Source organism: Gossypium hirsutum, chromosome A06 (genome assembly GCF_007990345.1).
Source record: "Gossypium hirsutum isolate 1008001.06 chromosome A06, Gossypium_hirsutum_v2.1, whole genome shotgun sequence".
Classification (NCBI taxonomy): Eukaryota; Viridiplantae; Streptophyta; class Magnoliopsida; order Malvales; family Malvaceae; genus Gossypium; species Gossypium hirsutum.
The window spans coordinates 127,266,235-127,278,972 of record NC_053429.1 but is presented as its reverse complement, the minus strand read 5'-3'; the positions used below and the strand labels follow the sequence as shown (position 1 = coordinate 127,278,972).

At 32.3% G+C, this 12,738-nt stretch overlaps 3 protein-coding genes and 1 non-coding gene across 5 annotated transcripts; 2 read left to right on the top strand and 2 right to left on the bottom strand.

Moving 5' to 3' along the window:
* The first annotated feature begins 426 nt into the window (after positions 1 to 426).
* Positions 427 to 3,269, top strand: LOC107961072 (uncharacterized). Of its 2 annotated transcripts, XM_041116399.1 has the most exons (3): positions 453 to 1,683; positions 2,701 to 2,875; positions 3,018 to 3,269. In XM_041116399.1, the coding sequence occupies exons 1-3, from the start codon at positions 1,025 to 1,027 to the stop codon at positions 3,045 to 3,047; spliced, it is 864 nt and encodes a 287-aa protein (XP_040972333.1). In that variant the 5' UTR covers positions 453 to 1,024; the 3' UTR covers positions 3,048 to 3,269. The 2 variants fall into 2 exon arrangements, with proteins under 2 accessions (XP_040972332.1, XP_040972333.1); XM_041116398.1 differs by having other exon boundaries at positions 427 to 1,683; positions 2,701 to 3,269.
* Positions 3,270 to 4,169: 900 nt separating this feature from the next.
* On the top strand, positions 4,170 to 6,764 carry LOC107960236 (60S ribosomal protein L11). The gene is made up of 5 exons (XM_016896535.2): positions 4,170 to 4,631; positions 4,742 to 4,849; positions 4,943 to 4,985; positions 5,393 to 5,588; positions 6,386 to 6,764. The coding sequence occupies exons 1-5, from the start codon at positions 4,629 to 4,631 to the stop codon at positions 6,582 to 6,584; spliced, it is 549 nt and encodes a 182-aa protein (XP_016752024.2). The 5' UTR covers positions 4,170 to 4,628; the 3' UTR covers positions 6,585 to 6,764.
* A 748-nt stretch (positions 6,765 to 7,512) lies between these two features.
* TRNAE-UUC (transfer RNA glutamic acid (anticodon UUC)) lies at positions 7,513 to 7,584 on the bottom strand. The gene has a single exon. It is a non-coding gene; the product is annotated as a tRNA-Glu (tRNA).
* Positions 7,585 to 9,107: 1,523 nt separating this feature from the next.
* LOC121230879 (ras-related protein RABA1c) lies at positions 9,108 to 11,821 on the bottom strand. The gene is made up of 2 exons (XM_041116397.1): positions 11,445 to 11,821; positions 9,108 to 9,867 (listed from the first exon to the last, which is right to left on the bottom strand). Exons 1-2 carry the CDS (start codon positions 11,663 to 11,665, stop codon positions 9,432 to 9,434), a joined length of 657 nt encoding a protein of 218 aa, XP_040972331.1. The 5' UTR covers positions 11,666 to 11,821; the 3' UTR covers positions 9,108 to 9,431.
* Between the last annotated feature and the right edge of the window lie 917 nt (positions 11,822 to 12,738).

The window sequence follows — 12,738 nt, the reverse complement described above, 5'->3', positions numbered from 1 at the left end:
TTGTCATTAGATACTAATTCCTTTTGTTTTATCACTTTAACCCTCAACTTTTAAATTTCAGTCAAATTGCTTTTTCTAGATGGGAAAGTTAACTACACTGTTAAATTTTTAACAGTATTGACGTGACAACTCACACGACCATTCACATATATACTTCATAAATTTTTTTTAAATATATTAAAAATTCAAAAAAGTTCAAAATTTTTAAAAATTGTTCATATTAGCTATGAAGTACACATAAATTGGTCATGGTGGCTACCACGCCAACAAAGCAATTTGACTAAATTTTAAAGATGGAGGGCCAAAGTGATAAAAAATGAATTAGAACCAAAACGACAAAATTAATAAAAATTAGGGACTAAATTTATTAATATACCTAATAAAAAAGCAATACCTTTACAAAGACTTCCCTCTTTATACCCATTCAAATTCAGAAACCTGTTTTTTATTCAAGATCATCTTCATCATTATTTTTTTACTAGTTCTAGTCATTATTTACGTTTTTTTCACTCAAGCCCCCCTTTTTTTTAATTTTCCAAGATCCTTTTCTAACTTACTTTCTTGGATTTTTTTTGATATATATATAAAATTTCACAGTATTTCAATGGAGGATAAACCCAATTTTGCTATGAAATTTCCCTTTTAAATTTCGTTTATTATGCATTTTTGCTTATTTATTTAATTGCTTGGAGTTTAAGTGATTAAATGGAGTAAGTAAAGGATCTGATTCTGGGTTTGTTTTGCAAGTCAAACAATGGGTTCTGGTTTTTATTGCTTTTAAGAGTCTTAATTAGCTCTTAATCACTGTTATTAGTGTTGAATTTTTTTTTTTGTTGTGATTATTGATTTTTAGATTTTTATGAGCATAAAAAATGATGAATTTCTGGATTTGGGTGTCTTAAAATGGAGAAAATGTTAGCTATTTTCCATTATTTGATTGCTCATATGTATGTTTATTGTTGTAGATTTTGATAATTTATAGTTTTTTCTTTTTTTAAATTCTGAGTTAATTGATTTGAGATTAATGGATCAAGAGGAAAGGTGTGATAGGGTAGAAATTAGTAAGAATTCGAGTCAATTTGACTCGAATTCGATTAACGGGGCTGTTTTTGTGAAAAATTCTGATGAAAATGCTGGTTTGAGATTACAAAATGATGAATTTGGATCATGTAAACATGTGGAGATTAGTTATGTGAGTGGAATCGGTTCAGTTTCGAGTCAAAATGGTCAGAGTATCAAGAATTCGAGTAGTTTAGTCGAAGGAAATGTAAACAATGGTGTGGTATCGAGTGAGGGATCGATTGAAACAATCGAGACTAGAGTCATCGATGAAAGACTCAGTCAAGTCGGTGATGAATGTGTGGTTGAGACCATTGTCATGGTTGAAAGTAATGGTGTATTAGCAGAAATGCCGGTTGGAAAGGTTCCTGAAAGAGATGGCTCGTGTGTCATCGATATAAACGGAAGTACCGGTGGTACGAGATGGTTTAAGGATAGTTATGACGGGGAAAGAGTTTGTCGGATTTGCCATTTGAACTCGGAGCAATTGCTTGAATCTAATGATAGTATATCAACTACTGCAGCTGTTACTGATCTAATTCAACTCGGTTGCGGGTGCAAAGACGAGCTCGGGATTGTGCATAGTCATTGCGCTGAGGCTTGGTTTAAGCTAAAAGGAAACAGGTATCGTTCTTTCTCATAGAGGAAAATATGCATTGTGATGTTCTGTTTTCGGTTCTTTAGCATATGAAGTTGTAGTTTGCATTGTTTTTTCGTATTGTGGAATGAATTGTAATCGTCTATGTGATAGAATTGGCTCCGTGAATGGCATTCCGATATATATATATATGTATATATGCATGAAGTGATGTATTGCTGTATTGTGGATTGCTTGCAGCATTAACGAACATTCAATACTTACGGAATAACTCGAAAGTCGAAAGCAGAACATGTATGCAGTTCACCTCTAATCATATCGGTTCTTAAATCTACGTCTAAGTGATGGAATTGGGATTGTATTGTGGATTTCTTGTAGGGGAAAGTATGGTAAAAGTATCATGGAGACTCTTGTACTATGAATCGAATTGCATTTTGCTCTTTCTGCTAAAAAAAAGCAAATTAATCCTTGTAAGCTATATTAAAGAGCAAACTGGTCTTTTTATTAAAACTTTCATCTATTTTTAATGTTAAAGATTGGTCCCTGTATGTCAGCATGATGTATATATAATATGCCACGTGTAACTGTCTAGTTATTCCATTAGTTACACCAATTTTTAACATAAAGGATTAGTTTTCTCTTTGATCTAACGTACAAGGACTAATTTGTCCAATTTTTTAATAAAAGGAGAAAAATACAATCGGACTCCTAGTACAGGGGCTTCCATGATACCTTTACTGCGAAAATATGTATTATGATTGTTGCTTAATTATGCTTTGTTCTCCATCTGTTATCTGTTCTTTTGCATATGATCATATCGTGGAGTTAGTTGTTATCGTCCAAGTGATAGAATCGGTTTAAGAGTTGCACTCTTAAACTAGCTCTGCAAATGACAATCGCTATATACATACATATATATATATGCGTGAAGAGACGCTTTACTGTATTGCAGATTTCTTGTAGCATTCAATATTTACAGACTAGCTCGAAAGCAGAACATGTATGCAATTCACCTCTAATCGTACCTTATTTTTACTCCGCAGAATGTGCGAAATATGTGGTCAAACAGCAGAGAATATCACTGGGGTTCGAGATAACAGATTTATCGAAGATCGGCATGAACAAGGATCTACAAGTGGGGTCGATTTTATTTCATCCGATCAGGGTACGGGATGTTGGCGTGGACAACCGTTCTGTAACTTCCTCATGGCATGTCTGGTAATATCCTTTGTAGTTCCATGGTTCTTTCATGTAAATATGTTTTAGTATCACTATTGTCGCCGGTTTCTCAAGCGGCTTCTCCTTCGGAATTCGGGTGTATACGAACTTACTCGTCAGTCATCACTGTGCTATTATATAGGGGTGTGTCAGGTTTTCAATGCACATATAGGCATCAATAGACCTCGATTCTTTCCTCGAGCCTCGATGCAACAAAGTCATCGTTGGCATCCAGTCGTTCGGTATCAGACCGGTCAGCATATCAGTTTAAGCTTTTAGATTTTTCATTTAGGGGAATTAATTCCCATTGTATACAATTGAATGTAAATCACAAATTTGGTCAAAATACAGATTTCATCTTATAATGAAAACTTGTAACTTTGCTATTGCCATACATCTTTGGTTATGAACTTTTTTTTATTGCATATTTTAGCCCCTAGGGAGTGGCCACTCTAGAAAGCCTCGGCTCGGTTCGGTTCAGTTCGAAAAATTTGTGACAGTGATGGGTTGATTCTGCAATCTCGAGCATTATTGCCAAATAAGCTGAACCAGGTTTAGGCTATTTGGTTCAAGCACTCACTTTTAAGAAGTGAGTTCGAATTTCAGTAAAAGAATCATAGAGCTCTGTTTGCATTTTGACTCTTATATTAAACAAAAATAGGCAAATCGATACTTCTATATTAGATTAAAAAGTAATTTAGTGTTTTTATTAAAAATTTCATACATTTTTACTGTTAAAAATTAGTTCTTGTACGTCAACATGAGATATACATAGTACGTCATGTGTCACTGTTTAGTTATTCTATCAGTCACCTCAATTTTTAATCGTGCAAAAAGATGAATTTTTAAAGGAAATTATCAATTTACTTTTTAATCTAATGTATAGAGATTAATTTACTAATTTTTTAATAGAGAGAACAAAATGCTATCTGATCTTAATACAAGATTTTCATTATACTTTTATCTTTATTTGCGACTCTATTTTCGAGCTCCTTTCTTATACTACAATATTTTTCTTCTTAAAAAAAAAATATGGTCAAATTCCATCTAAGGTCCTTGTATTATGTATTATTTTAGTGGATTTAGTCTCGCTGCTATAATTTTAATCATTTCTAGCCTTTCGCTTTTATTATAATTTAATCTTTAGTTTTTATTATACTCTATAGAAGACTTATCAATCTCTCGAATTTTTTGTGGAGTCTAAAAATTCTATCGAAGCCATACCATATATTTTCCTTAAGAATAATTTGAAAAAATAAAAAAAAAAGCACTCAACATGATTTGGGTTACACTAAATTTTCACCGAATTTTTTAGAACTAGACCATGGTTGAACTGATTAATTAGATCATAGATTCATCAATTTGATCGATTCGCTTGGTTTTCTATAGGTCAATCAGTCTAATGTATTACTTCAAACCGATTAATTCATGATCCAATCGATCTATTCCTAATAATAAAAAATAAATATATTCAACAATTTTAACTGACCCGTGCCTCCTCGTAACTCAATCGATTCAATATCTACGTATACTTTGACTGGTTTGATTGTATTAATTCAATTAATCAAAACATTTTATAGTTGATTAATTTATAATTATTAAATTCTTTACCTCATAACCCACCCTCAAAAGGGTATCACTTCACAGTTGCCACTCGTATATGAACCCTAAAAACCCTAATCCTAAAAAGTAAATTTCAGTATATTAATTTGTTAGATCTGCCTCAGCTGCTCTCCAAGTCTTTCAAGTCATCATGGTACCTTCTCTCTCTATTTCAATTTATCTCAATCTAATTGCTGTTTATGTTAACCCATAATCTCCATTAACATTTTGTTAAATTTTTTTTTAAATGGCTAATTATGGAAGGCATCAGAGAAGAAATTGTCGAACCCAATGAGGGAAATCAAAGTTCAAAAGCTCGTCCTCAATATCTCCGTCGGCGAAAGCGGCGATCGTCTCACACGCGCCGCCAAGGTGCCCAAAAAACAATTTCATCCCCCCCACCCCCCAGAAAAAAAACAATCATTTAATTCAATAGTTATTAACCCTATTTTTGCTTTTGTTTAGGTCTTGGAACAACTCAGTGGTCAAACCCCTGTTTTCTCTAAGGGTAAATTTCTCAATCCAATGCCGTCTTTTAGGGGTTTTTTTGTCAAAATATTCCATTAATCCCTGTACTTTAGTGAAGTTTGAGATTTAATCCCTGTAATTAAAAAGTTCTTTTTTTAAGAAAAATCAAATCTTTGCTACTTTTATTGATTTAAAAGTCCTAATTCAATTATAGGTTAAGTTGGCAAAATTTCAAAGCCATCCCAAGTTGATATATATATATATATGATGTATCATATGTTATTAGATGGAAATTTTGATGAAAAATATTAATGGCATCAATGAATTGAAAAAAAGTAAGATGATTTAAATTTTAATTTTTGTAAAGTATAGGGATCGATGGCATACTTTGATTTTCTTTATCTGGATTTTGTTAATGAAAAAGAAAATATGGTTCGATGTGAGCAGCAAGATATACCGTGAGATCTTTCGGAATTAGGCGTAATGAGAAAATTGCTTGCTACGTTACGGTGAGGGGAGAGAAGGCAATGCAACTTCTCGAGAGTGGTTTGAAGGTTAAGGAATACGAGCTTTTAAGGAGGAACTTCAGTGATACCGGCTGCTTCGGATTTGGTATCCAAGAACACATCGATCTTGGCATCAAGTAAGTTTATATCAAATTTTGATGTATTTTAATCAATGTTTTATATGTTGGGATTCTTTGATGCATTTTGGATCATGGTAGAACTACGTTAGGATTCTTTGATAGCTTTAGGTCGTTAACTTTACCATAATAACCACTCGAATGGCAGTGCACTTGTTTGTATTTGTAAAAGTACCATGGAGGCCCTATACTAGGAATAAGATTGCATTTTGCCGCTTTTACTAAAAAAATTAGAAAACTAGTCCTTATATGTTAAAATAAAGGGCAAATTGGTTCCTTCTGTTAAAAATTTCATTTATTTGTACAGTTAAAAACTGGCATGGCTGACGGAATAACCAGAAAGTGTAATGTGACAAGCCATGGGTGCTTTATGCTAATGTACAAGGATCAATTTTTAACGGTAGAACTGGATGAAATTTTTAACAAAAAGATCAATTTGCTCTTTGATCTAACATATAGGTATTAATTTGCTTATTTTTTAGTAGAATGGGCAAAATACAATCTGACTCCTAGTATTGGAGCTTTCATGGTACTTTTACCATTTGTATTCTACAATGTTTTCCTCGACTTTCGGGTTTGCATGTTCATATTGGTAGTAGGATTAATCTTCCTTTACCTATGATATACATCGGTTGCAGAACCACTAAGAATGAGACAAATCTTTTGTTTATCCATTCTTTAATTGCCATAACCGAGTTAATACGAAGGATCTTTTAGCAGATTCATCATAATTACATTCAATATTTGATGTTCTTTAACTCTATAAAAGCATAAATTTACAAGTGTTTTCTTTCCAGGTATGATCCTTCAACTGGTATCTACGGTATGGATTTCTATGTTGTTCTCGAACGAGCTGGATACCGTGTAGGTCGTCGTCGCAGGTGCAAGTCACGTGTCGGCATTCAGCACAGAGTTACAAAGGAAGATGCCATGAAATGGTTCCAAGTCAAATACGAAGGTGTCATCCTTAACAAGTCGCAAAACATCGGAGCTTAAGAGTAGTAGTTGTTACAAGCTAAGTTGAGTTTGTTTCGAGTTTTGGGTACTCAGCTTTTTGCTAGTTTCTGTCTCGGTTCTCGTTTTCTTGAAGAGATTTATGACTAACTCTACAGGCGTAACTACCTTTTTTTTCTTCTTCTTTTGGTTTAATTACATTTTGATATAGCATTTGGAAAATGGCTTTCTATATCTATGCTTGTTGATGCTGATGGAGATGTAAGGAAAAGACCCAGTTCGAAACTAGGTCAACTTCCGATGATCTTTTCGCATTTCAGTCGAAACATTTCTTTTCAAATCGAAGTTGTTCTAGTAATTTGGTAAGCTTTGTACGCCGTAAAGTTACGACCTCCCCGAGGGGGCGCATAAGTACCGGTTAATGCTCTAGATATTGCGACTAGGATTCCTTGAAGCTATTCTTAAGATAGTTTCCTAAAAATATTTTGTTAAAAATTTCTTATGAAAAAATTTAGGTGATGATGACCAATGTTGGGATAAGTTATCAAGTTTAGGGACTAATGTGTACAAAAAAAAAGTTTAAAAGTTGTCAAGTTCAGGGATTAAATGTGGATAAAAAAAAATGTGTTGACATGGCACAATCTCAAAGTGCTATGTCATCACAATGATCAAAATTGGGAGAAGTTATCAAGTTTAGAGACTAACAAAAAAAAAATTGACAAATTAAGTCGGAAAAAGTTGCCAAAATTAGGGAATAAATGTGGACCAAAGCCCAGGGATTACATTGAAAAAACTTACAAAGTTCAGGGACTAAAATTGGGAGAAGTTGCCAAGTTTAGAGACAAATGGGGGAAAATTTTTAGGGATTAAATTGAAAAAATTTGCCAAATTAAGGAACTGGACCAAAAAGAATTTAAAGATTAAATTGAAAAAACTTGCAAAGTTCAGGGACAATGTTGGCAAAATTAATTTCCATTGCCGTGAATTGAACCCGGGTCTCCTGGGTGAAAGCCAGATATCCTAACCACTGGACGACAATGGATTCATTTGAAAATTACATGTTCTATATATATTCATACTGTAGTGTTTATCAAAAACCCATTTTGGGTCACGCTTACATATGGTATTATGGTACCTAATCTAAATTTTTTTCCAAACCCAGCTATATTTATAAATGATTAACCAATCCTTTTTTTTTAAGTAAAATCAGAATGCATTAATTGAGAGGATATATTGTACACTCAGCAAAAATTATAAAACAACAGCTGTCTAATAGCTGTCAAAAGCTAATAAGTAACAGAGGCGGTGCCTCGGTTTGCCTAAAGCTTTTGAGGTTCCCTAAAGCAAAATAAAAAACAAAAACTGAAAGAAAAACCTATCGTTAACACCTTTCCTCTCTTTTGCCTTCTGTCTTTATGGTGGATAAATTAGTTTAAACTTTTCTTTTTCTGTAAAAAATTTCATTAGAAACGCTTGTTACCAGATTTCTCTTAATCTGATTTCAACATTGGGTGGTAAGGATAGACACTTGACGTGTTGTAATGCTTCCCGGACTCAGACAAAAATTCCATAATCTACCGATTACTAGATCCTTCTTTGGTCGTTGACGATGATGGCTTCTATCTCTGTCGGTACTTCTTCAACCCAATAGATTGGGTTATCTAGGCTATATCTTCGACTAGCAAGGGCATAGGCTGCTTCATTTGTCTTTCGAGGGGTAATTTAACATCTAATATTTTATATGAATTTTCTTTTACTAAAATTTTAAATTTAAATAAATTAATTTTTTTTTCAAAATTTACATAGTATTGTTATATACTTAATTTATTTACTATAAATTACATAATATATAAAAAATAAAAATATATAGAATAAACCAAGCTCGGATTTTGAATACTAAAGCTCAAGCTTAGTCCATATTTTAATCAAGCTTATTCTTTTTTTACCTAAACTCATTTTTCGAGCCTTATACTTTTGTCCATATCCTCTCATATTTCGAGCTAATCACAAAATCAATTTTTTAACAATTAACAAATATAAAAGAATATGTCAATAAATAATTCCTAAACTTGACTTTTTTTTTCTAATTTAATCATGTAACTTAATTTTTTTGTAATTTTGGTCTTTGTAATGACATATCACTTATTGTACCACGTCTTTCCTTAAAAAAATTATAAAAAAATTAATTTTTAAATAATAACAAATTAAGAAAAATTGCCTAACTTCTATGATTAATGAGGACTCAAAAAATTTAAAAAATTTAAAATTTCGTCTCTATACTTTTATTTTTAAGAATTTAATCCCATTATTAATATTGTTAATTTTTTTTATTAAATTGTTGGTATAACATTTTTAAAATAAAAAAATACAACTAAAAAAATGATGTTGTAATAAATCTGAATTTAACAAAATAATTTTAATAATTAGACTTAAAATTTAAAATCTAAAAAATAATGGACAAATTTACAAAAAATACAGAAATTTACGGTATAAAAATAAATTTACAAAATAAATTTACAAAAAGTACAAGGACTTACTTACAAAAAGGTACAGGGACTTATGGCATGGCCACAACAATCAAAAGGTGTTCATTGCTGGAATGATTTTAAGTTTTAAACACCACAACTGTCCTTTGTAATATTCAATAAAAGGTAAAAGCATTTCCTAAACTAACATAAACACTACAAACATCATTGATAGCCCAATTCACCTTTTCAAATTCAACAATATAATACCCTGGAAAAAAAATTTTGGATGTAAACCGAACCGTTCTCACCCGATATTCCTACTCTTAGGTGCCTTTCCGAGAAGATTCTACAAAACCGACACAGCGGAACGATCCCCAGCCGCGTTGTTAAACAACTGGATGTTCGGGTTTATGTCATTTTCTTAGCTTGAGCAACAACCCCCTTTCTTCATTGCGGAGATGTCTTTACCAACATCGATTTTCTCGCCTTTGGAAGGAACGGTTGATGCAGTCCCTTCGTCGGCTGTCTCCATGGCTTTTTTGCTTACCATATGGTAGATTTGAGTAAGAACTTCGGCGAATGCATTCTCGACATTTGTAGCTTCGAGTGCAGAAGTTTCCATGAAGTAGAGAGACTCTTTCTCGGCGAAAGACTTCCCGTCTTCAGTTGGGACAGCCACGAGGTGACGAAGATCTGATTTGTTACCGATGAGCATGACTATGATGTTGGGATCTGTGTGATCCCTTAACTCTCTTAACCACCTCTCAATGTTCTCGAATGTGGAATGACGGGTAACGTCGTACACGAGGAGTGCACCAACGGCTCCTCGGTAATAAGCACTTGTTATGGCTCGGTACCTATTGGCATGAAAAGAGAACTTCAGAAAATAACATAAAAAGAAGCATAAGAAGCATGGAATTAAAACAAATTTTATTTCTAACAAAAGTCGTTCCATTACCCATTGTCCCTAAAACATAGTAGCATTACATGCTACTAAACCAGGGCAACCGAACCCAAGCCAGACAATGACACTGGTAACATCAACATTAGATATATACCACATACGTGCCCTGGAGTCGGACAAAGCTACAGCAGAAACCAAACAGAGGAATCACTCAGCCATTCCGGGGGGGTGCTGAAAAATTTCGGATTTATAACCGAATAGAAGATGGAAACGGGGTGACTTGCACAGGAAACAAAGGCGATAACTACACTTGGTATGCAAGAATAAAAGAGCAAAACAATTTACTAAATCGAAACTCATTTCCCGTAACACTCCAAACTGTCAAAACACACAATGAGTAAAATACCCCAACAACAACTTAACATCTATTTACTTGTTCAAGCCATTTCTTCCATTACCAAATTAAACCGAACCATAGCTACAAGTTCCCTGCGACAACCTGAAATATTGAACGAGATTTGATGCTAAATACTGGACTAGCAGATTTTAAGCACTTATAGAGACACAATATACAGGCAAGCAAACAAGTAATGAAGACTAAGAGATGACATTCTTGACTGCTGGTGAAGCTTATTCGGTTCTCATAAAACCGTATCGTTATAGGACTCACACAAGTAAACTAAACTACATCATAGGGCAATTTAGCACCAAATCTCCTTGTAATCACACAAATGACAAAAATGATGAAGCATGCAAGTAATGAAAGACTATGAGATGATGTTTCCAACCATTTGTGAAGTTCATCGGGATTCTCGTAAAACCATATGGTTATAGAACTCACACAAGTAACCTAAATTATCATTCGGCAATTTAGCACCAAATCTCCTTGTGATTACACAATGACAAAAATAATGAAGCATGCAAGTAACAAAACTCGTAAAACTGTATTGTTATAGAACTCCCACAAGTAACCTAAATTATATCATAGGGCATTTAGCTCTATACATGAAATAGAAAGCACATATTAAATGGAAAGCATTAACAATTACAAAAGCGCACACACAACTCATTACAAGTTTGTAAGAAAACATCAAATATTCTGCAAAATCCACAAAAATTGTAGACTTTACATTTAGCCCCTTAAATTTTTATGAAATTACATGTTAGTATAATGGTAAAATTGCACTTTGGCCCCCTATCTCTAACCCCCTAAAGCAATTTTCTTACTTCGTCCCTGCTCAAATCTATGTTCAAGCTATTCAAAAACCCTAACTCCTAAATCTAAATAACTAATTTGTTATATATATATAAGACACATGCAGCTCAAAAACCTTAATAAAGCTAAAAATCCCACAGTGTAGATCCCATTTTTGGATCAAATCAAACTCCCTCAATAAAAAAAAAACATGAAAAATAACAAGAAAATTTTTCCTTTTCTTTTTTTTTTTTTTGAAAAATCAGCAAAGAACTAAAAAGTACCCAGATCAAGAAACAAGGAAAGGAAGAGAAAGGGTATATAAAAAATAAGACCTTTCTTGACCAGCAGTATCCCAAATCTGAGCTTTGATGACTTTGCCATCAACATTTAAGCTTCGAGTTGCGAACTCAACACCAATGGTGGATTTGGATTCTAAGCTGAACTCGTTCCTTGTGAATCTTGAGAGTAAATTAGATTTTCCCACACCTGAATCACCGATTAATACTACTTTGAAAAGGTAATCATAGTCATCTTCTGCTCTGTAACCAGCCATTTTTCACTTTCTCTTTTTTTTCAAATGGAGGATTGGTTTCGAGTTTATTGAGCTTTTAAAAAAAATTCTTAAAAAGATTTCTCTAGAAATAAAAAATAAAAATTAAACCTTTATTTTACCAAGTTGGAAATGTAAAAGACTGCTGTCTGCTTGGTTGGACTCCACAAAGTAAGGATGATATTATAAAAAAAAACCTGAATCGGTTAATCTCAAAAAATTATAAAATAATCATTAAACTAATCGAAAAAAATCTGTCATTTAGGCTGTTTTCATAAAATAGATTTGAACATCACGAATTTGTGAACCAAAATCTAAGTAGCTTTTTTTTTCGATCTCCTACATTGATTGCTAGAACGACACGACTGAGATCTAAGGTATGTTCGTGTACTCGTTAATGGATACTGATCCACCATACCAATCGTAAAATCATTGCTTGAATCTCACTAATCGAACTTCAGAAAAGAAAAAAAAAACTTAACAACTGAGTAACCTAAATAAAAAATTTCAAATAGTTCAATGACTTAAATGAAAATTTCTAAATAATTTAATAGTTATTTTGTAATTTTTTAAAATTGAATGACTAAAATATAAATTTATTAATAATTTAATGACATTAATTGTAATTTATCCTATAAAAGTTTTGTAGCTTCTATATATTTATAATAATTTTTTAAAGTAAAATATGCATATAATAATATTTGAACCGGCGCCAATTGAATTCAATATATTTATAATGATATTTTTTATTAAATTTATATATACATGTATTTATATTTATATTTATAATTAAATTTAAATAAAATATTTTATTTTTTTAAATAGTAAAATAAATCATTTGAGATAATCCTTATTTTTATTTTTCTTTTTAAACCAACCCATGAACCCTCGAATTCTTTTTGGGACAACTACCATGTTCTAAACTATTTGAGTTATTTAAGGTTACAAAACATGTAATAATACAAAATTCATAATTAAAAGATAAAAGTACCATAGAGGTCCTTATACTAATAGTCGAATTATATTTCGCTCCTTCTACTAAAAATAAATAAATTAATCTATGTATATTAGATTAA